The sequence below is a fragment of the Rhinatrema bivittatum genome, chromosome 5, assembly GCF_901001135.1.
Source record: "Rhinatrema bivittatum chromosome 5, aRhiBiv1.1, whole genome shotgun sequence".
Lineage (NCBI taxonomy): Eukaryota > Metazoa > Chordata > Amphibia > Gymnophiona > Rhinatrematidae > Rhinatrema > Rhinatrema bivittatum.
In genome coordinates, this window is record NC_042619.1 from 64,114,671 (window position 1) to 64,139,660 (window position 24,990).

At 43.7% G+C, this 24,990-nt stretch overlaps 1 protein-coding gene across 3 annotated transcripts in view; it reads left to right on the forward strand.

Annotated features, from left to right (window-relative positions):
• Positions 1 to 2,019: 2,019 nt before the first annotated feature.
• LOC115091987 (cilia- and flagella-associated protein 300-like) overlaps positions 2,020 to 24,990 on the forward strand; it is a 110,457-nt gene continuing 87,486 nt past the window's right edge. Inside the window, exons 1-2 of one of the 3 annotated variants that reach the window (XM_029602406.1) lie at positions 2,020 to 2,356; positions 22,269 to 22,350. In XM_029602406.1, the coding sequence (XP_029458266.1) occupies positions 2,247 to 2,356; positions 22,269 to 22,350 (192 nt within the window). In that variant the 5' untranslated portion in view covers positions 2,020 to 2,246. The other 2 variants (XM_029602404.1, XM_029602405.1) reach the window with 2 other exon arrangements.

Below are 24,990 nucleotides of genomic sequence, written 5' to 3' on the forward strand. Positions count from 1 at the left end.
ATAGCTGTGTTTAAAAAAGGATTGGATAAGTTCTTGGAGGAGAAGTCCATTACCTGCTATTAAGTTCACTTAGAGAATAGCCACTGCCATTAGCAATGGTTACATGGAATAGACTTAGTTTTTGGGTACTTGCCAGGTTCTTATGGCCTGGATTGGCCACTGTTGGAAACAGGATGCTGGGCTTGATGGACCCTTGGTCTGACCCAGTATGGCATTTTCTTATGTTCTTATGTTCTAAGAAAACATGCTAATAAAAAGAATACATATTTCAAAACAGTTAATGAAGAAAATATCAATTACAATTGAATACAAAATGTTTAAAAAATTTCCCAAACAGCAATAAAATATTTCAAAACAATTAAAACCAATAAAGATAAAAGGTCCCATACTCTTACATCAAAATAAATAAATAAATACAATATGTCAGAACTTTTGATTCCAAAAACCCTGAGATGGTTGGACCTGAGGGATGTGCACAGACTTTCTCCTCTTGCTCACACAACACATATACACTCTCACATACTCACTGACACACACTTCCATGTTCATTCACACATAACATTCTCACACAGTTGCACGCAATCACAGACACACACACAGTTACACACACATGCTCACTGACACAAAAACAGTCATACATGCTCACTGATTGACACTCTCAAGCTCACTGACACACACAAACGCTGTCTCACTTTTTCAGATGCTCACTGACACAAATGCTCAGACTCACATACACTTTATCATATGCTGACACACAAATACTCAGTTTCACACACATTTTGTCACACACAGAGACACACATGAGTACTCACATATAGTTGCACACACTCTGACCGGATCACTCACACACACACACACACACACTCTACCTAAAAAATGCAGGAGAAGTAGCAGCAGCCAAGTATTTTTTAAAATATTTTTTACTCACAAACAGGCCGATACAGTACAGTACAGTGTGCTCCGACGGACGCACTGTTAGCCGGTATTTGGACGCACGTTTTGGACGAGCTAGCTTTACCCCTTATTCAGTAAGGGGTAATAGCGTGTCCAAAATGCGCGTCCAACCCCCCCCCCCCCCGAACCTAATAGCGCCCGCAACATGCAAATGCATGTTGATGGCCCTATTAGGTATTCCCGCGGGATTCAGTAAGTAAAATGTGCAGCCAAGCCGCACACTTTACTTTCAGAAATTAGCGCCTACCCAAAGGTAGGCGCTAATTTCTCCGGGCATAGGGAAAGTGCACAGAAAAGCAGTAAAAACTGCTCTTCTGTGCACCCTCCGACTTAATATCATTAGGACCCTAAAGTTTAAAAAAGCAAAAAAAAAAAAAAATTTGAAATAGGCCCGTGGCTTGAAAACCGGATGCTCAATTTTGCCGGTGTCTGGTTTCCGAACCCGTGGCTGCCAGCGGGTTTGAGAACCGACACCGGCAAAATTGAGCGTTGGCTGTCAAACCCGCTGACAGCCGCCGCTCCTATCAAAAAAGAGGCGCTAGGGACGCGTTAGTGTCCCTAGCGCCTCTTTTTACTGCCGGGCCTAATTTTAATAAATTAAAATACTGAATCGTGCACACAGGAGAGTGGCCTGTGCTCGCGCCGTGAGAGCGGGCGACCGCTCTCCCGCGTTTTTACTGTATCGGTCCGATTGGTGGTTAGGGGGATTCAGGCAAAGCCCCGTGTTAACAGGGTCCCGGTGAGCTGGCAGCCTGTTGCTGCGGAAGGAGGCATCCTTTGCCTTAGGAAGGCGAAGCCTGTAAGCCTCGATACCGTTTGTTTGTTTTTTTTGCCGCAGCCCAAGGACTAGGGGACCCGCGGCAGAGGAGCCTAAGGCATGCAACATGGACCCGGGGGTGAGACAGCAGTGGGAGGCCAGCACCCGCCTCCCGAAGGGGGAGAGAACATGAGCCCGTAAGAGGAGGTGGCTTCACTGTTTCCTGCCTCCGCGGTGAAAGGGGGGAGAGACGGGCGGCTCCGAGAAAGCAGCAGGAAAAAGAGCGCGAAGGCACCGCCACCTCAGAAGGGGCTTCCAGCACGAGAGAAATGCCACCGAGGCCCTGGGTTGGTCACAGTGACCCCGCAGGCATGGGACCGCCTCGACCATCACTAACCACCTGATTTGCTGGACCGGCCCACCGGGGCATGTCCGAAGCCCCGATAGGCCAATCCGCCCCCGTGAAATAGGCCAACCTAGCAAGAGCCGTCGCACGTTTCCATGACAACGGAACGCGGTTCTGGCTGTGGGTAAAATGGCGGAAGGAGATGTTAAACCGTCAGCGACTTTTACTTTCCGTTTTCTCCCACTTAAAATATTTCGCTGGATGGAGAAAAAGGATGTGCAAGAACTGTTGAAGAAATGGTAGGGAAACTGTGTGGCGAGGGATGAATTTTTTTTTCTTGGTGCTTTTTTTTATTCATGGATTTCCAGTGGGCTGTTTTACACTATAAGCACGGGGCAGAGAAGCTGTTTATTCTCTTTCACGCTGTCAACCCAGGTATTTACAATATATTCTAATGAGAAAGTCAAAGGAGCATAATATTTTGTTTTCATCCAGACGAGAAGTCTGACCAGCCTTCTGATGATGCTCTGACCAGTTTAAATCTTAGTTGAACCTAGGAAGGCTCCAGCCCTTCCAGCTTGGTTTCATGTACTCCCAGAGTAAGAGCCAAGAGCAAAGCGAGCTGGGTCACTCATCCTCCATGCGTTGAATTAAAATATAGGCCTAAGGTATCCCTTTTTTGAAGGCGATTTTTGATCATTTATAGGTTTTGATTTTGAATTTGCCTCCCACTGCGTTGTATATTTGTAGCTTGCTTGTTCCATATTAAATCAGCATTTCTTACTAGTGCCATAATGCAACAGGTGGGGTATGAAAAGTCTCTCTTCAGAAACTAGGTCACTTGGCAGTTCTGACAACTTTCCTCTCCCCCCAATAAATAAAGAAGAATACATTTTAAATGAGACGTTTTCTGTGTAATTTGGGGTGTCTCTTCCAATCGTCGTGCACCCAGCTGCCCTCTAATCATCTGCTGAGCTGAGTAGCAAGCTGCAGGCTTTCTGATGGGCCCGTTGAGATTCTGGAACACATTAGAAATGCAAGAAGTTCTAAAAAAAAAAGTTAATTTTGTTCTCCCTTTGGCAGTGTATTGTGCCACGTTTCAGATTTGTAAATCCTTGAAGATGTATTTTAGTTATTAAACTAGCCAGAAAGAAATACCTGCTTTTTACTCCTCTAATCTGATAGCCTTCAGTCTTTAAAAAAAGTGGCAGTTTAAAAAAAATTGAAAAAAAGATTTGCTTAAAGTTTTAATAATCTGCACCAGTGCAATGGTTTATTTATACTTCTTATTTTACTATACCTATATGTTACCAATTTGTTCCATGTAACTGTTATGCTTCATACTATAAGCGCAATATTCTTTGTAAACTGATACAATGGGCAATCTGTATATAAAAGCCTTTACATAAATAAATTAAATTTGCTGAGGAGTCCACAGCAATTAAACTGTATCTTACTAATGTTTTCTCCTTGGACACATAGAACTCATATGCCATACTGTAGGCTCTGTTACTGTTTGCTTTGGTGCAAAGCACACCAAAATTGTGACCATGACTATACAGAAAATAGGAATCTGCTAAAGTTTAATTTCCTGATTGTTACCCCAATCTTTTAAAATAATTTAAATTAAAATTTTCTCCTATACCTCAAATCCAGACTGTGTGCTGTTTTAAAATTAATTAAAACAGAGTTTTTCTATTGTAATCTGTCATTAGCAGATAATGGTTAATAATGCTTTCTTGGGGCTGGCTAGCCCTAGGCAACAGAATGTTGATTTGCAGTTATGTGTCCCATTCTTAGATCAAGTTGACCTCATTCTGGATGATGGGTCTATCCATATGGAGAATCTTTAGATCGGGTTCCTTCTGATCTATTTCATGAGGGAAAGAATGTAGTTTTTCACTTGAGGTCATATCTTTCCCATCTATTATTTGGAGAGCAGGAAGGACGCTTGCAGCTTGATACCCACTGGATTTCATAACAGCACCTGTACAGTCATAATGCAGCAGTTTTGGGAGCATCCTCATGCTACCAATAGTAGTGACACAGAAAACATTAAAAACCTAGTCCAAAGAATTTATGGGCTTTGGCCATCCACATCTCTAAGTTGAGAGCCTGGTTTTGGAGTCTGCCTTTCCAGGATTTTTCTCTTCTAGGTCACTTTTTTCAGCTCTGCCCAATTCTACATTCAAGAAAAGGTTTTATCAGTCTACAGTGACTTCATGACCAAGCTAGGCCTTCAAAAAAAGTGCTAATGGAGTAGCATGCTGGCATTCATTTGAGTTTATCCCTCAGTAGAGATTCGACAAATTCCTCTTCCAACTTCTGAATGGGTTTGAAAAGAATCAAGTCTGAGCAGCATTTATTTATTATTTATTTTAAAACATTTATATTCCACTGATCCTAAAAGCGTACCCTTGACGGATTACCGCAAAAACATAAAAACAACATAACACACACACATAACCAACATAAAATATAAATAGCAATTCATTTCAATAAAAACAAAAATCAATGTCTTAAGCAACAACCAAAACTATTCCTAACCAAAACCTCCAGCTCAAGCTGTACTAAATGCCTGTAAAAAATAAAATGCCTTCACCTTTTTTCAGGAAGTCCTCTACTTGTACATCAAAAGGAAGGGTAGGGTATTCCATAACACTGGTCCCACCAGCCTAAACATCTTGGAGCAAAACTCCACAAGATGTACTGCCTTGAATAATGTAACAATCAGATTCTGCTAGCCTTCAGAATACCCACTTGGAAAATAAGAAGTAACTGCAGATTTAAACCAATCGAGGCCATTTCCCTTCACAGCTTTAAAAAGCAGTTTTACTATCTTAAAATTAATACACCATTTAATTGGCAGCCAGTGCAAATTTTTCAATATTGGGGAAACATAGTCCCAGTAGTCACAGCCTGAGATTAACTGTGCTGCAGCTTTCTGAAATAAGCTGCACACACAAAGCAATGATGCAGGCAGGCCTAAATACGAGGAGGCCGATGCAATACCTTCGTGTATAGAATGGGCGCTCATGATTAGTGCCCAGAAAGCACCTCTCCCAAGTGCCACAATTTAGCCATCCTGACTTTTTTTTTTTTTTTTTCCCATTCTCCTATAGTTGATTTTTGGTTTTCCTGTTCCCCTAAAGTTAACAGAAAAGCAGTATTTAAGAACATAAGAAATGCCATACTGGGTTCAGACCGAGGGTCCATCAAGCCCAGTATCCTGTTTCCAACAGTGGCTAGTCCAAGTCACAAGTACCTGGCAAGTACCCAAACAGATTGATCACAAGCTACTATTGCTCTAGGAACTTATCCAAACCTTTTCTAAACCCAAACCTTTTCTAAACCCAGTTACACTAACTGCTGAAACCATATCCTCTGGCAACGAATTCCAGAGTGCTGAGTGAAAAATAATTTTCTTCGATTTGTTTTAAATGAGCTACTTGCTCATGTTAGTGCCCCATGGTCCCTCTATTATCTGAGAGAGTAAATAACCGATTTACATTAACTTGTTCAAGCCCTTTCATGATTTTGTAGACTTCTGTCATATCCCCCCCTCAGTCGTCTCTTATCCAAACTGAACAGCCCTAACTGTTGCGATCCCGGGCCGAGGGGGTTCCCGACCGGGATCTCCTACCGGGCCTAGCAGTTCCCTCGATGGCGGCCGCAGATCGCGCGGGCCGCTGCGCGTCTCTCCCTGCATCTCCAGAGCAGCGTCGGGGAGAGCGTGGCAGGACCCGCCCCCTTAAAGGGTCCAAGGTGGGAAGGTCAGGTCGGCCCTTGATGATGACGTCAGTCGCCCGGGGAGATTTAAACCTCTCCCCTGGAAGGCTCAAACGCCTTTGCAACAAGGTTCTTGCTGGTTCCTGTGGGAGTTCTGCTTTGCTTGCCGCCTGCCTTGACCCTGCCTGGAACTGGACTTTGCTTTGCCTGCCTTGACCCTGCCTGGAACTGGACTTCGCCTTGCCTGCCGCCAGCCACTATCCTACCTGGTGTATCCGCTGGACTGGGGTATCGCTCCACCTTCCGGGGAGGAATTCATCAAGACTGCTTCTTGGTGAGTACCCCCCGGACCAAGGGTCCACTACTGATTGGGTTAGAACACTAACTTCTTTAGCCTTTCCTCATAGGGCAGCCATTCCATGCCTCATATCATTTTGGTCGCCCTTCTCTGCAGTTTCTCCAGTGCAGCAATATCCTTTTTGAGATGCGGTGACTAGACTTGAACATAGTATTCAAGGTGCGGTCTCACCATGGAGCAATACAGAGGCATTATGACATCCTCAGTTTTATTTTCCATTCCCTTCCTAATAATTCCTAACATTCCTAACATTCTGTTTCCTTTTTTGATCACCACAGTGGGCCGACAATTTCTATTATCCACTATGATGTCTAGATCTCTTTCCTGGGTGGTACCTCCTAAGATACAACCTAACATTCGGGCAACGGAGTGCACTGTTAACGCGCGTCCAACCTGCCGAACCTAATAGGGCCAGCAACATGCAAATGCATGTTGCTGGCCCTATTAGGTATTCCTGCGCGATTCAGAAAACAAAATGTACAGCCAAGCCGCACATTTTGCTTGCAGAAATTAGCGCCTACCCAAAGGTAGGCGCTAATTTCTTCGGACACTGGGAAAGGGCACAGAAAAGCAGTAAAAACTGCTTATCTGTGCACCCTCCGACTTAATATCATGGCGATATTAAGTTGGAGGACCCCAAAGTTTCGAAAAGTAAAAAAAAAAAAAAATTTGAAGTCAGCCTGCGGCTGTGGGGTCGAAAATCGGACGCTCAATTTTGCCGGCGTCCGGTTTCTGAGCCCGTGGCTGTCAGCGGGCTCGAGAACCGACGCTGGCAAAATTGAGCGTCGGCTGTCAAACCCGCTGACAGCCGCTGCCCCGGTCCAAAAGGAGGTGCTAGGGATGCGCTAGTGTCCCTAGCGCCTCTTTTTGCCTGTTTTTTACCACCGGGCCTCATTTGAATAGAGAATCGCGCACACAGGAGAGTGACCTGTGCGCGCTCTCCCGCGGACTTTACTGTATCAGCCTGATTGTGTAACTACAGCAGTGTCATGGGCAGAGTTTAGATTGTTGTCTCCTGTTGACATTTGTCGAGCTGCTACGTGGTCCTCCTTATATACCTTTTCCAAGTATTATTGTCTGGATGTGCAGGCCCAGGAGGATGCAGCCTTTGCACGGGTGATTTTGAATGGGCTGCAGGCAGGCTCCCACCATATTCGGGAGGAGCTTGGGTACATACCACTAGTCCTGAATCCATTTGCCTAGATGCTAGGAAATGAGAAGTTTATTACTTACCTCATAATTTCCTTTTCCTTAATCTAGACAGATGGATTCAGCTTCCTGCCCTTGGCTGCTGAATGACTGTGTTATGATCCTCTTGTGTGGCTATGTGTTCCAGGGGTTACTCTTAAGTGTTCATCTAGTCCTAGATTAGTGTTCATGCATTCTTTGCCTGAGTTCAGCGGTTCCTGTTGGTTGAGTACTGAAATGGTTATCTGTTTTTAATCAAGTTTTTGCTAGCCACAGTTGGCTTTTGAAGAGAATACTGGTGGGCTGATGTCAGTTAGCTCAGTCTCCATCTGCTGGTAGAGGTGCATAACCCACTGGTCCTGAATCCATCTGTCTAGATTAAGGGAAAGGAAATTATCTGGTAAGTAGTAATTTCTCATTAACTTCAACTGGACAGAAAGCCTCATTTTCCAAGATGTACAATAGGCAACAATTTAGTTTATAACAATTCAGTTTTTTTTCATATTCAACACTAACCTATTCAGTGTGCAGCAGTAGCCAAGAAAGCAAATAGAATGCTAGAAATTATTAGGAAAGGGATAGAGAATTAAACAGAGAATATCATAATGTCTCTTAATCACTCCATGGTGCTACCTTATCTTAAGTATTGTGTGCGTTCTAGTCACCATTTCTCAAAGATTTAGCAGAATTAGAAAAGGTACAGAGAAGGGAAACCAAAATGTTAAAGGGCTTGGAATGATTCCCCTATAAGGAAAGGCTAAAGAAGTTAGGACTCTTCAGCCTGGAAAAGAGGTGGCTGAGAGGAAATATGATAGATGTCTATAAAATTATGAATGGAGTGGAACAAGTAAATGTTAATCGGTTGTTTACTCTTTCAAAGAGTTCAAAGTCTAGAAGGCACTCAGTGAAGTTACTAGGTGATACATTTAAAACTAATAAAAGAAAATATATATTTTTTTACTCAATGTATAATTAAGCTCTGGAACTTATTGCAAGAGGATGTGGTAAAAGGTATTAGTGTAGTTGCGTTTAAAAAAAGGTTTGGACAGTTCCTGGAAGATAAGTCCATAAACCATTATTAAGGTGGAGTTGCTGAAATCCACTTCTTATTCCTGGGATAAACAGCATGGAATCTGATTATCCCTTAGGATCCTACCAGGTATTTATGTCCTGGATTGACTACTGTTGGAAACAGGATACTGGGCTTGATGGACCTTTGCTCTGATCCAGTATGGCAAATCTTATGTACTTATGAAACCCATTTGATAACATCCAGCAGTTTAACGCAACAAAACATGCATTTAATATAAGCATACTGTCTTTAGACATAGGAATAAACTGCAGGAGTTAATGTGCATATGCATGCTACTGTAACTTACAAATAGGTGGGAAATGTTAGCTGCCAACAAGGCCGAACCCTGAGGCACTCCAACTATTAACTGTGTTACAGGAACTTCCCATAACAGCTACTTCCACTTATAAGTGCCCAATCTAATCTGCAATTGTTGATCTGGCAGGAATGACTCAAACCAAAAAACTATTTTGGGGCCCATACCTACATTTCTCAAACGTTTCAATAGCATGTTATGTAGCACAGTATTAAATGCTACCGTATCATCCAGAAAAACAAAGTATCCAATACCTTTATCCATACCCATAGGTAACTCATCAAACAATGACCACTGCAGTGTCTCTCCCATGACATTTCCTAAAAAATTACTGATGTACATCTAAAAATTTATGCTAATCTAAAAAGTCCTGAAACTTCTTCAATACTACTTGCTCAATTACTTTATTGAAGAAAGACAGGTTAGAGATCGGCCAAAAATTAGTAGAGTCCAAATTTGGAGGGTTTTTTTTTTTTTTTTGGTTTTTGTTTTAACTGAAGCTGAACAATTGTCTTTTTTTTTTTTTTTTTAGGGCCACCAGAAAATGGTATTCACTAAAAGAGGCATTTATAATAGCAGTTAGTAGCGGACAAAACATTTCCTTGGCTGTTCTTACTAACCATGTTAGACATGGATTTCGATCAAATGACATAACATTCATTTTTGACAAAATCGATAACACTTCTTGAGATAACACTAGGGAAAGATTTTCCCATAAGATTTCTGACTCTATTCCAGCATTCACACTAGCAGAGTCGTCTAAATTAAAGTTGGTATGTAATTGTTTGATTTTAGATAATTAAAAAAATGGATGAGGGGATAGTAAAACAGCCTAATACAGCATTACTAAATCTTATTGATCTGTTTTCGTTTAATTCATAACAATTTCCATTTAAACATTTCTCTTTATTGCACAATGCAAAATTTAAAAACAATACATAAATAGGAAAGACCCAATTCAAGGATAAGAAACATCCTAATATTAGTAAGAATGAACTAAAGATCTAAAAATATGCAACACTTCTCTTTAGATGTTCCAGTATTTCCCACTTTGAGACTCATCAATGAAATACTTAAAAAAAAATTCCATAATGGCCCCACATTGAAATTCTTAAAACATGTCAAATTCACAATGAAAAATTCTCCGAAATATTTGAAAAATTCCATGCTAGCCCAACATTAAAATTCTATACATATGTGAAAAACAGTAAACATTTCCTTAACTGTCCCAATTATTATTACATATTTGATTATATTCCATTAGACTCTCTTCTCTTTCATTAATAATAAATCTTTCTTAGCGTCCAGAGAGATGGATCTAAACCAGTGATTTATGCACCTCTACCAGCAGATGGAGATGGAGAAAAGCTGACATCATAGTATATATATATATATATATATACCCCTGCAGTGACATCAGCCCACCAGTATTCTCCGTCGCCAGCAGATAGTGGACGTGCATCTCCCTTCTGGGGATTGCTTCAGGTTTTAGAAGGAGAAAGAGAAAAAGGAAATTTAATTTGCCCCGCTCTCCTGTGGTGATACCAAATGGTCCCTCCCCCAGTTGAGAATTCCTGAGTTGATTTCCATGGTCCCGCAGATGAGTGCCTTGATCCAGTAGCTGGTTTTTCTGCTGGCGTGGATTTAGCTTTGAAACAGCTGAAAGGCAGCGGGTGCAGGAAGCGAGCGCGGCAGTGCCAGTATATGCCCTCACCCCTGCAGCTTGGGACCAACTCTGTACTCAGCCGAGACGGGCTAAGCTCAGCTAAAGCTTAAAAAAACCCCCAAAAAACCAGAACAAAGGAGGAGGATTTTTTGTAAGGCTTTCTCTGGTCTCCATGCTCAGTGCACCATTACAATGTTCATTCCTACCTCCAAGGGAGTTTAAGGGACGTAAGCAGCCTTTTTGGACTAGGCCCCGCTCTTAAGCTTTTATCTGTAGCTGTGAGGTATGCCGCATCAGCGTTTTTCAAACGTTTTCCTGCGCAATAGGTTGCCCTCTTCCAGACTGTCAGTTCGTGCAAGTGCGTTTTAGATGTGCGCCCAGTTTTTGGACGCTTAATTGAACGCCTGCTTGGGCGTCCAGTTGGTAGTGGCATCTAATTTAAGCGTGCTTTTCCTGTATGCACAGTCTGAGCAGCAATGAGGATGCTCAGTTTTTGGGCACTCACCATAGAAATGATGGCAGAAAAAGACCAAACGGCCTATCCAGTCTGCCCAGCAAGCTCCCACACTTATTTTGCCATAATTATCTGTTTCACCGACCACCAAGTTCAGGACCCTTGTTGATAACTGTTTGATTCAAATTTTCTGCCACTCCCCCTTTGATGCAGAGAGTAATGTTGGAGTTGCATCAAAGGTGAATCATAAGGCTTAATGGTTAAGGGTAGTAACCACCGCATCAAGCAAGTTACCCCAGTGCTTGTTTACCCAGACTGCCTTGTTGGATGTTGTCTGAATGTAAATCCTCTTTTCCACATTTCCCCCTGCTGTTGAAGCAGAGAGCAATGCTGTATATGCATTCAAAGTGAAGTATCAGGCTTAATTGGTTTAGGGTAGTAACCGCCACAATAAGCAAGCTACCCCCACGCTTATTTGTTTACCCAGACTGTGTAGTTCAGTCCTTGTTGGTTGTTGTCTGAATGCAAATCCTCTTTTCCACATTTCCCCTTGCTGTTTAAGCAGAGAGCAATGTTGGAGTTGTATTAACCATGTGAAGGCTTGTTGAGTAAGGGTAGTAATCACCTGGTAGTAGCCATCATTCAGCAAGCCACCCTCATGGCTCTTCTCTTCATTCCCATCCTCTAGCCTTTATGGATCCACAGTGTTTATCCCATGCCCCTTTGAAATCCTTCACAGCTTTAGTCTTCACCACTTCCTCTGGAAGGGCATTCTAGGCATCCACCACCCTTTCCGTGAAGAAATACTTCCTGACATAAAAGGTTATTCACTGCATTTATTTTTGCTAGAGAGAGAGGTAATTTTCCTTTAGTAATCCCTGAGTGGGAATTGAACCATGGCTTCCCTGGTTCAGGGCTCATTGTTCTGACCACTAGTCTACTACTCCACTCAAGGCACAGGTTTCTACATTTAAATTTTGGATGCCTGTTTTTCACAGCGCAAATTCAGCTGGACGCACACCTTTCTGTAGCTTATTAAGAGTACTGACAGACTGATGACACCTATAGCTAAGAAACCTAAGTGCCTTACCCTCTGTGCTGCTTGTCATATTTGGGCATCTCAGCCTAGCATTTCCTGTAACTTGTGCCAGTGCTGCTTGGAGGCTCATGGAGAATTGCCTTCTGAATTTACTAAGCCTGAAGAGGGCCTGGGTACAGTCGTATCAGACGGGGCTCCTGACTTTGGAAATCCCTTAACTGCTTCAACAGCAGGGGAAGGTAGTTCATTGAACACAGGACATGGCATGGATCTTTCTGCCTTTTCTTATGTGGATTTTTTCAAGGATTGTAATCCTTTCTTCAGGCATAGTCCTCGGTCCCGACTAAACTTGCCAGGTCAGAAGTGCAGGTGGTGACACCTCGGCACCAGCTATCCGTCTAAATGGCTTTTGAATATCAACCTCATAATGTTTAAAAATAGTGGTATGTAAGATACCAAGTGGGGAGCGTTATGCCTCTGCAGTGTATGTATATATTATGCTGCTTCCCTATTTTATCTTGTAATAACTTAGTCCTGGGGGAATTCTGTGCTACTGCGGAATGCAAAATTTGCGCAGAATTCCCCCCTGCGCAGAATTTCCAAATTCTGCACAGAAAATGGCAGAGGAGATCCCGGCATGCCGCGAACGAAGATGAAGGCCCCTGTGTGCCGCGAACGAATTATGCTCCGCTCGCGCCAAAGATGAAGGCCCCAGTGAGAGTGAATGTGAGAGAGGAGAGGGAGAGGGAGGTGAGAGAGGGGAGGGGAGGTGAGAGAGCAGGGAGAGGAGGGGGGATGCTTGAGTGTGGGTGCCAGAGAGAGGGAGCCTATATGAGGAGGTTGTGAAGGAGTGTATGTGTGTGAGAGATTGGGAGCTCATGTGTATGAAAAAGGGATCATGTGTATGTGAGGGTGCTAGCCTGTGTGACGGGATTGTGTATGTGTGAGACAGAGCCTGTGTGAAGGGGTGCAAGAGAGAGAGACATAGGTAGCCTGTGTGAAGATGTATGTGTGAGAGAGAAAGGCAGCTTGTGTGGGTGTGTATGCAAGAGAGGGAGCCTGTATGAGGGTGTGTGTATGTGTACTAGAGAGAGGGAGCATGTGTGTGAGAGAGGGAGGTACAGAGAGAGCCTGTGTGAGGGGCAGTACTGAGAATGGGGTCAAACTCTGGGACTGGCGATAGAGTGGAAGGGGTTGAGCCTAGAGTTGGAGGGGAAAGATACTGGCAGGTGGAGGAGTTGGGGCCTGAGTGGGCAAAGTGACCAGGGGAGTAGGGACAGCAAGTGGCAGGGACATTTCCCGTCGATAGCAGGGCTGAATTGGCCATGCTATCTTGGGACTGTCAGTCTTGCGTCAGAGGCGGAGCTTCCCAAAGCTGATACAGAGCTTTGTTCTGTGCAGCTGCGCGAGTGATCCTGCGCAGAAAACAGCTTCTCCTCAGTCTGTCTTTTCCGCGAGCGGGAACGCACGCAGAGCCATGACTCTCCTCAGATTCGATTAAAAAGATAGAAATAAATACAAAACTTCTCCATTTCGACCCACAGACATCGACAGCAAGTATGCTGCGGCAACCCGGTTTTAAACCTTGCGGTTGTGGGAAAATAATCTCCATAACGGATGGACATGGGGCCTGCTATCTATGCTTAGGCCCGAATCATAACCAAACAATATGTGTGCATTGTGGTTGTATGTCGCTGCGAGCGAGATGCCAGAGAGCGGCAAAAATTGAGCGATTAAAAACTATAGCTCAATCCGGTTCAGGGCCCATTCCTTCCCGGGTCCGAGGTCTAAGCATGCGCCGACCGTTCGAAGGGCAGCGTCACTGGAACCAAACACCACTAAGAAACAAAGTTTCTTCAAAACATCAACGCATCACAAAGGAGACTCGGCCGAGTCCTCATCTGCGTCAAAGACATGCGCCGGACCAGACTCCTCGAAGCATGCTCCGGATCAACATGCGTCGACTTCGTCGAAGCATCACAGAAAAACTCCAAAGCGTCGATCGACGCATGGAGAGGACTATTGCTCGACTCACCGCAAGCATCGAAGCGGGCGCTGGATCATCAGTCGAAGCAATCCTCTATGCAAGTCTCAACACATACACCGTCATTTGCGTCGATACAAAAAGAAAAACAGCCTTCGACGTATATTGCAACACCGCAGGCAAACACATCGACCCTATCGAAGCAACCAGTGAAACAACTTCAACTGCATCACTCAAAGCACTCATTCCCTAGGCTAATTACCTCATGAGCCATCGACTCATCCTCCGTCTCATCCACAAAAGACAGTTGGAAAATCCCCAGAAGCTTTAACTTCAAAGGATCGCTTGTCTTCCCTACAACCAGAACAGAACACCCCACCTTCTGTGCATTCTCTTCAAGAACAGGGTCCCCTGGGGACGGAGTCACCTATCGACTCAGAATGGGATTTGTTTAGGGTATCGTCTTACTCTCCATCTTCATCATCTTCAGTGAGAGTTTTTTTTCAGACTTATCGTCTGTATCGAAGAAACGACGGGCCTTGCCTCACTTACAAGAGCCCTTTCATAAGCGTCCCAAATTACATGAAGCAGTCATATTACAAAAACATCCACCACATACTAAGGACTCAGATATTTTATTGGCTGCAATTCCAGCCAGTCCATCTTTTCCGTCACCTCCACAGCCTCAGATTCCGGAGGATACTCAGAGAGCGATAACTCAATTATCACTCACTTTCTCGGATTTCCTATCCTCCATTCACACTGGATTTGGACTCCCTGCACCAACTCCTATTACCCCAATGGAGGAAACTCCAATTTCACCACGGATACCCCTCCAAAAGTTCCAGATGTGATACCACAGTTCTCATCTCAACCTTCAATGCCTCGACCGGATACCTCACCTCCAGTGACAAATCAACCTGATTCAATTCCAACATCACCAAGATCATGCACGGGGTATCCTTCAGACCCTCTGGAAAGTCCTCAGGAACCATACTCGCTCCCTGAAGACTTGGCATACCCTAAGTTCATAGATAAGGTGGGCTTAGCTCTGAATGTGGAAGTGCATAAACTGCCAAAGATTTTTGACCTTCCTTCAGACCCTTCGGCTCTGCCACCTCACAAAGTTCTTGATTCTGTCCTTGAGAAATCTTGGCAGACACCATATTCCATAACTCCGGTATCCAGAAAAACAGACATCAAATCAAATCAAGTTTTTAACTCTACAACTCAATTGTTACACAGTTCAATTGTAGTTGAATCTGCTATGCAGTGAGCCAAAAAATCGAGACTCCTCTCGAATACACCACCAGGAAAGGACAACAAATGTCTTGATTATTTCGGGAAACGAGTTTTCCAATCATCCATTTTGGGTGCAAGAATACACCAGCACCAATTCTATATAGTCCACTATTTATTTGAGACTCTACAACAGCTCAAGGAAACCATACCAGACTTTGACCTGACGTCACAGCCCTTTCAACTGGTACAGAACATGGAAGAAGGGATCAGACATCTTTTACAAACAGTATATGAAGGTTTTGAAGCATCTTCCAGGACCTCAGCATTGGCCATAGCTGCCAGATGTCTAGCATGGCTAAAGGCTAGTGCTATATGCAAAGATGTACATGAGAAACTAGCAAACCTGCCCTGCCGTGGTGATACTTTGTTTGGAGATAGATTCCAGGAAATGGTAGCTCAGCTAAAAGAGCAGAATGTGGCAGTGCAAGCATTAACAACTTCTGCTACATATGGTTCGTTTTCTCGTCTCTACTTTGCGCCAAGTAGAAGACCACCATATCAGAGTCGCCCATTCAGGTCTTATCCATCGTACAGACCACAGTCTTATCCACAGCCACCTCGCCAACTCCCTCCAAAATAATCAACAATGCAGGGGTCATCCACGTACACAACGTCAACAAGGACAACAACCAGCCATGACTACGAAACAACCAACTTCTTTTTAGTGTTCACGGGGCTGCCACCCCCCACGGCTGTGGGAAGCAGAATCTCAGCGTTCAATGAGGTCTGGCATACAATCACATCTGACCGCTGGGTACTGGAGATAGTATCCCAGGGTTATCAATTGCATTTCCAATCCAAACCTATTCTTCCTCATTTAACTGCCAACATAGGCAATTACTCAAATCACCTTCGTTTAATGACAGAACTTTCACAGCTCAAAAATCAACGAGCAATAAGAACTCTACCATCACACCTTCACAATATGGGGTTTTACTCCCCATATTTCCTAATTCCCAAGAAAACAGGAGGCCTAAAACCAATCTTAGACTTATGCAACCTAAACAACCATCTAGTCAAAGAAAAGTTCAAGATGGTCTCACTCAAAACAATTCTTCCACTCCTTCAGCCCAACGATTGGATGTGCTCACTGGACCTCAAGGATGCATATACATATATTCCAATGCACCCTTCTTCATGGAAATACCTTTGTTTCCAATACAATCGCCAACATTACCAATACAAGGTTCTCCCCTTCGGCCTCTCATCAGCCCCACAAGTCTTCACAAAATGCATGGCAGTTGTGGTGGCCCACCTCCGTCAACAGGGAATTCAAATATTTCCCTATCTAGATGACTGGCTCTTAGTAGCATCAGACAAAGGGATGTTATTAGATCACCTACATCAAACTATCTCCTGTCTGCAAAGTCTAGGGTTGATTATAAACTATGAAAAATCCAACCTGATACCCTCCCAGAAATTGCACTTCATAGGAGCATTACTGGACACCACAAAAGCAAGAGCCTATTTACTGACAGACAGGAAGTTATTGCTGCAAACACTGACCAGAGATCTCTGTCTTGCAACAAATTTGACAGCCAGACAATTACTAACCGTTCTGGAACATATGGCTGCAGCCATTCACATGATTCCAAATACTCGTCTTCACATTCGTCTAATCCAGTGGGGCTTAAAATGTCAGTGGAGGCAACATTCTCAGCAGATGACTCGCAGGATATCCTTAACCTCAGCAATGAGGAAGGATTTGCAGTGGTGGCTATGGCCACACATACTCCAGAGAGGTGCACTGTTTTCAACACCACCTCACAATATTGCCCTAACAATGGATGCTTCTCACAAGGGATGGAGAGCACACCTTAATCAACTAGAAGCACAAAGACTATGGACTCCTCGTGAGACTGCTTATCAAATCAACCTCCTCGAACTCAGGGCAATCCATTATGCCCTCCGGACCTTTCGGTCGCAATTACAGGGCAAGTGAGTGATGATATACACGGACAATCAAGTAGCCATGTTTTATATAAACAAACAAGGAGGGTCCGGTTCATGAATTCTCTACAGAGAAGCCCTTCTCATATGGGATTGGGCATCTCGACACTCAATACTCTTGCAAGCAGCCTATCTCCCTGGCATAGCCAACACGAGAGCAAACCGGTTGAGTTCAATATTTCACCCACACGAATGGGCTCTAGACCAGAAGGTGGCCAAAAAGATTTTTTCCCATTGGGGAACACCATCCATAAACCTCTTTGCCACAGAAAGCAACAGAAAGGTACCTCATTTCTGCTCCCTGTTTCCCAGTCATCTTAGAACGGCTCAAGACGCCTTCTTAATCCCGTGGAAGGGAAGTCTAATGTATGCCTTCCCTCCCATTCCACTAATAACTTGCACACTACAGAAATGCATGACCGAGGCGGCGGACCTCATCCTCATCATCTCGGCTTGGCCGAGACAACCATGGTACTCTTACCTCCTTCGTCTCTCGATCAACACATCCATCCCCTTGGGCAACAGGGAAGGACTACTATCCCAAGACCAAGGAACTCTCCTTCACCCAATGCAAAACTCCCTCCACTTGACAGCGTGGAGATTGAACGGGAACTATTCAGAGAGCAAGGAATCTCAGAACATAGCCAAACAGTTCTTTTAGCGGCCAGAAAGCCTTCTACCAGGAAAGCATACCAATAAAAATGGAAACGTTACGAATCATGGTGTTCCACCAATCACCATGATCCTTTTCATTGTACTCCTATGAATCTCTTAGATTATCTATTCTCTTTGTATTCGTCAGAATTAGCGACTGCCTCAGTGCGAGTACACTTTAGTGCCATTGCAGCCTACCATAGACCACTCCAAGGTCAACCAATCTCGCAACATCTGATGGTTTCTAGATTCATCAGAGGTCTCTACCGTCTACGACCTCCGATTTCTAAACCACCAATAGCCTGGAACCTCAACCTAGTTCTTTAACAACTAATGCTTTCACCATTTGAGCCTCTAGATTCAGCACATATGAAATACCTCACATGGAAGGTAGTATTCCTTGTTGCAGTAACTTCTGCAAGACAAGTAAGTGGCCTCTCGGCAGCACCCAGAGTATTCACCAAATGTATGGTGGTGGTCGTGGCCCACCTTCGTCAACAGGGTATGACTATCTTTCCATACCTGGACAACTGGTTAATAGTAGCTTCGGACCCAATCCTGTTGCGGGACCATCTTGCCAGAGCAATCAATTGCCTCCAGGAGCTAGGGTTGATCATCAACTATCAAAAATCAACCTTGCAACCTACGCAAGTTCTGCAGTTTATAGGAGCTCGTCTGGACACCATTCACAACAGAGCATTCCTTCCGGAAGACAGGAAACCAGCAATACGTTCTCTGCTTCGATCTCTACAGGGAATGCAGTGTCCAACGGCTCGAAACATTTTAACAGCCTTGGGTCACATGGCGGCAGTGAATTTTACGGTGCCAAACACGAAACTCCACATGAGGCTCTTGCAGTGGAGTCTGAAACGCCAATGGAAACAACATTCACATCCATTAGAGAACCGGATAACATTGACAGCTCAGATGAAAAAGGATATCGATTGGTGGCTCCTCGAACCCACGTTAAACAAAGGAGCCTTGTTCAGCCCTCCGCAACACAATGCAGTCCTCACCACAGATGCATCACGGAAGGGATGGGGAGCACATCTCGATCTGTGGGAAACGCAAGGCCTATGGTCAGTAACAGAGCAGACCATGCAAATCAACCTACTGGAACTCAGAGCGATATGCGATGCCCTACAAACCTTTCAGAAGTATCTTCAAGGTCGCATTATACACGGAAACCAGGTGGCGATGTTTTACATAAACAAGCAAGGCGGGTCCAGTTCATGGCCCCTCTGCAGGGAAACCCTGCAGATCTTTCACCATGCACACAGACACTCCATACACTTACAAGCAACTTACCTGCCAGGAATAGCCAACACCAGAGCGGACAGGTTAAGTCGCATATTTCACCCGCACAAATGGTCGCTCAACCCAGAAGTGATGCAGACTATCTTCACTCGTTGGGGAACTCCGACGATAGACCTGTTTGCCACAGAAGCAAACACGCAGCTTCCACAGTTCTGCTCGATTCTACCAAGTCTCTTACGACTCGCTCAGGACGCCTTCCTCATACCATGGACGTCCAATCTCCTATATGCCTTTCCACCGATTCCACTAATCACCAAGACAATTCAAAAATACATATTGGACCTCAGCCAACTGATCCTCATTGCTCCAGCCTGGCCCAGACAACCGTGGTACAGTTATCTCTTATGTCTTTCGATCGCACCTCCAATTCGATTGCCAGACCGTCCAGATCTTACTTCAGGAACAGGGAGTTCTCATTCACCCACTCCACTCCTCCCTCCCTCCCATCTGACTGCATGGAGATTGAGCGGACACTATTAACTGCACAAGGGGTCTCTGCTGTAGCCCAAGCAATCCTACTGGAATCCAGGAAACCATCGACCAGACGAAGTTATACCTTTAAGTGGAAGCGCTACTCAAACTGGTGTACAGCAAAAGGAATTCCACCAATAGACTGCTCGCCAACCCTGTTGATGGATTATCTCCATTCCCTATACCTGTCCGGCTTAGCAGCAGCATCATTCGAGTGCATCTCAGCGCGATTTCGGCATATCACAGACCGGTTAACAATCACTCCATTGCTGATCATCCCTTGTTATCCAGATTCATCAAGGGTTTAACGCATCTTCCATGGAACCTTAACGTACTACTTGAACAACTAATGTTACCACCTTTGGAACCGATGGACTCTGCACATATAAAATACCTCACCTGGAAAGTGGTCTTTTTGGTAGCAGTAATATCCGCACGTAGGGTTAGTGAACTACAAGCACTGGTGCACTATGACCGTATCTACAATTCTATCACAATAAGGTGATCCTCTGACCTCATCCAACCTTTCGTCCAAAGGTAATTTCGGCATTCCACCTCAATCAATCTATAGAGCTGCCAACCTTCTTTCCTAAACCTCATTCTAACAACAGAGAGCGTTTGTTACACACGCTAGACTATAAACGAGCATTGGCATATTACAAACGAAGAGCGCAATCTACAAATTGTGTATCTCAGCTGTTTGTCTCCTTCAACCCAAGTGCCCCAGGTTTGCCGGTAGCTAAACGAACCATTTCCAGCTGGATTGTACAGGGTATTCATTTTTGTTACAACAAGCAAAGGTTACACCTCCCTTCGCTTCCACGAGCTCATCAGGTTCGAGCCATGGCTACCTCCATAGCACATCTTAGAAATGTGCAACCAGTGGACATCTGCAAGGCGGCCACATGGTCGTCACTTCATACTTTCACTTCTCATTACAGCATAAACAAACAGTCAGCAGAGGATGCGAAGCTGGGACAGGCGATACTGCACACATTGCCTATTTAAACCCTGCGACTACCACATGTCGACATCACGCAATGGATGATTAATTAAGCGTGACTGGGAGCTTGGGGCTCCCATGACAGCATGGCTAATTCAGCCCTGCTATCAACGGGGAAAAAGCAAGTTTGCTTACCATAAATGGTGTTTCCGTAGATAGCAGGATGAATTAGCCATGCGGACCCTCCCTCCTCCCTGGTAGTCGCACTTTGATCAGCTACGCTCAAGCTTAAATACAGGCTGAGGAGAATCTGTTACTTTCCTGCGTGGGAACACGTGCAGCCGCAGAGACTGAAAAAATCTACGCTCTGCCTCCCGGGCCCTGATTGGCAGTTCCCATGACAGCATGGCTAATTCATCCTGCTATCTATGGAAACACCGTTTACGGTAAGCAAACTTGCTTTTCCACTACATGGGTTTTTTTCTCCTTATTTTTATTTATTACGCCCTTAATTCTATGATATAAGACTGAGGGGACCTCGTGTGTACACATGGTATATTGCCATGCGTAAACATGCTCACTGAAGCTTAGTCAAAGTTCTAAAAACTCTGACATAAGTTTTTCATGCCAGGCTCCATCTGGTGATGTCACCCATGTTTGAGGATTGACAACCTGCAGAGAACACCTGTTACAGGTAAGCAACCATGCTTTATGCACGCAACTACTGAAAATTAACCACACAGTGTATAGGTTCATAATTTTACATGTATACCAGTCATAATTTTCTAAAGGGCCATTTTTGCAAATAAAGCATTAATATACGCCATTGAATTGCCAATAGGTTTTACCCACGTTAAGTGCACTTAACATGGGTAAATGGCTTTTGAAAATAGCTAGAATAATTTGTCACATTTACATGCATAACTTCTTTAAAAATTCACCTGATAGTGCATAAATCTGCTCTGAAAACTGGTGTAACTTTATATACATATTTGTGAGCTAACTTATGCACAATATTACAAATTTACCCCCCAAAAGTCTAAATTGCATAATTTTATAATAGTTCCCCATTGAAATGTTTTATGCTTAGGGACAGTAACTTTCATACCGGCATGCGGGCACACATGTGCGCATATTTATTGACTTGCACTCAGGGACACTGCCATTTTATAATATACGCGCGCATGTTATAAAATAGACTTGCCACGCGCACACGTGCATTGAATTGTAAGTGGGCATGTGCATGCAAATCCCACTTTTACTGTGTAAGTGGGGATTTTAAAAGTGATGTGCCAACACCATTGCCAGTAAAACCAGTTCGTCCCCTGTTCTCCCAGTTAGCAGCTACCTTCATCAAACCCTGTAGATCTGCCTAGTTTTAAAAATTTAACTTAAACGGCATCCATAGCAGAAGTAAAGTTACATGGTAGGAGACCTCAGCATAACGCCAGATCGAATAAGTATTTCCGTGCACATTTTAGGTTCCCGCTCTGAAACGCCCATGTCCCACCCCTTTGCGAAAACCTCTTGAGATCTGTGCGCTGCAGCATTTACGCGCATATCCAGGTAGTTTTAAAAATCTGGGTGGCACTCATGAGCCCGACATATTTGTGCATTTTTTAATTAATGCGTGCATTGGGCTTTTAAAATTAACCTTTAAGTATGCTTGCTAACTCTTGTTCAAAAAGACATATGTGAGAAGTAAGTATATTACAGAAGGTTTCATGAATATGCATTTTAACAGTTTTCATATTTTTCATTCTTTAAGGTCTTTGTACGATAGAATGACAATCCAAGCATTCAGTTTTGACCAATATTTCCAGGCATATCAAAAGAATGATTTTGTTCTGGTAGGTATGAAGTTCTTTCTCAAATATAATGCCTGCTGTTTTAGAGGGCTTATTTATTTTGCACTGACTTAACATTTAGACCAGTAAGACTAGTTTGAGTCCTCAAAATACCATCTTGTCTGTTTTTTAGATCTATAGCCTCCTTTTTGATCTCCTTTCTAGGTATCTGTTTTCTGTTTCTCCCCCAATGTATTTTATTTTTATGTTTTCACACCTGTTTGTGCTATCATGATTCATTTCAAAACCATGCTTGATATTTTTTTTAGTTTGAAACAGTGGTATTTATTCTTGTTGACTTGTGTTCAGTTAAATTCTGACAGAGTATATATGCTTTATGTACCATAGGAGAATCATTTCTGTCTCTGCATGCATGCTGATGCATAGAATTCTTTGGAACTTTGCTGTATTTAAACTCTTTTTTGGTGATGAAAGTAGCAACAGCTACTTTCATCACCAAACTCCCACTCATAGACGTCTCCACTCCCAATTCAGCCCTCCAGTCCTGGACGAACATAACAGAGGGTGTAGCAAATAAACTATGTCCTCTTATAACAAAAAAACTCAACCCCCAACTCTTCCAAAAGACAACCATGGTTCACTAACGAACTTCGAAAATTCAAACAGAGTCTACGACAGAAAGAGAGCAAATGGCGTAAAGCACCTGGCCCCAGCTCCCTTTCCGCATACAAGCTCGCTCTCCACCACTACAAGAGTTCCACCTTAAAATCAAAAAGGGACTTCTATGCTTATAAGATTCATGACCTCATCTACAACGCTAAAGCCCTTTTTGCATATGCCTCCAATTTAACACAAATAAATGCTCCAGAAATTCCACTCACCCAAGCTCAATCAAAAGCTGAAGAGTTGGCCCTCTTCTTCCGCAATAAAGTCACTAACCTCCTAGCACAACTTCCTCCAACACTACCTCGCCTTCTAGTGCATACTACCACCATAACAAAGACATATCGCTCAAATCGTTTGAACCCATCACAGCCTCTGAGATCCAAGCAGTTTTGAAGAAAATGAAACAGTCTTCACACCCTTTTGACCGAATCCCTACCTAGCTGCTCTTACTAATCTCAGACATCATCTCCAATTCACTGGCTGACATCATTAACTGTTCTTTGTCCCAGGGAATCTATCCTGACGATCTTAAACTGGCCTCCATCAAACTGCTCCTAAAGAAACCTAATCTGGATCCCAAAGATCCCAATAGCTTCCGCCCAAACTCCAACCTTCCTTTCTTAGCTAAGGTCATGGAAAAATTAGTCAATACACAACTATCTGATTACATTGAAGACCACAAGATTCTGTTCCCTACTCAATATGGATTCCGAAAAGCTTTAAGCACAGAATCCCTGCTCATATCCCTGACAGACCACATCATCATGGGCCTCGATAAAGGTCACTTGTTCCTACTCATTCTCCTGGACCTCTTGGCAGCTTTTGGCATGGTTAACCACACCATCCTCCTAAACCAGTTGTCAAACATCGGAATAACAGGAACTGCTCTGGCCTGGTTCAAAACTTTTCTTGACAACAGAGGCTACAAGGTTAAAATTCACAATAAAGAATCACAACGTCAACACTCTTCCCTAGGAGTGCCCCAAGGCTCTTCCTTATCCCCCACGCTCTTTAACATTTATCTTCTTTCACTATGCAAGCTATTAACCAAACTTAACCTTAAATACTTCTTATACGCCGACGATGTCGTCCAGATCGTTATCCCCCTGAAAGAATCCATCGCTAAAACACTTGAACTCTGGGAAATCTGCCTTCAAGAAATCAACGGCCTCCTCACTAGCTTAAACTTAATACTAAATTCCTCTAAGACCGAACTCCTTCTCATCTCCCCGGAAAATAGTAATATCATTACGAATCCACCAGCAAACCTTCACATCACACAAACAAGAGACCTAGGAGTTATTATCGATAATCATCTAAATCTAAAATCATTTGTCAACCAAACAACCAAGGACTGTTTTCATAAACTACATGTCCTGAAAAGAATAAAACCACTCTTTCACTTTCAAGATTACAGAACGGTTCTGCAAGCCATAATCTTCTCTAAGATAGACTGCTGTAACTCTATCTTATTAGGTCTCCCCTCATCTCACATCAAACCTCTTCAGATGGTCCAAAACGCAGCAGCCAGAATACTGACAAACACGAGGAGAAGAGACAACATTTCTCCCATCCTCAAAGACCTACACTGGCTGCTAATTCACTACAAAATCATTTACAAGTCTATTACCATTATCTATAAAGCCATCCATCACCAGGCTCCTCTCAACCTACAAATCCCATTCAGAAACCATACCTCCTCCAGACCCATTAGAGAAGCATGCAGAGAATCACTACATGTTCCCCCACACCAAAACTTCTCAACATATAACATTTAGAGACCGGGCTTTCTCTACAGCAGGACCAGCGCTATGGAATTCCATTCCACCGGATCTTCGTCAAGAACCGTGCCTTCCAACTTTCAGAAAAAGACTTAAGACGTGGTTGTTTAAACAAGCCTTCCCAGCACCCAACTGACTCTTCTATGCAACGACAACCATAGTCGGATATTCTTAGAACACTGTAAATAATTGCTCTTTCTGTTATTTCCTTTAGACTATCCTTCCTCTCCCAAGT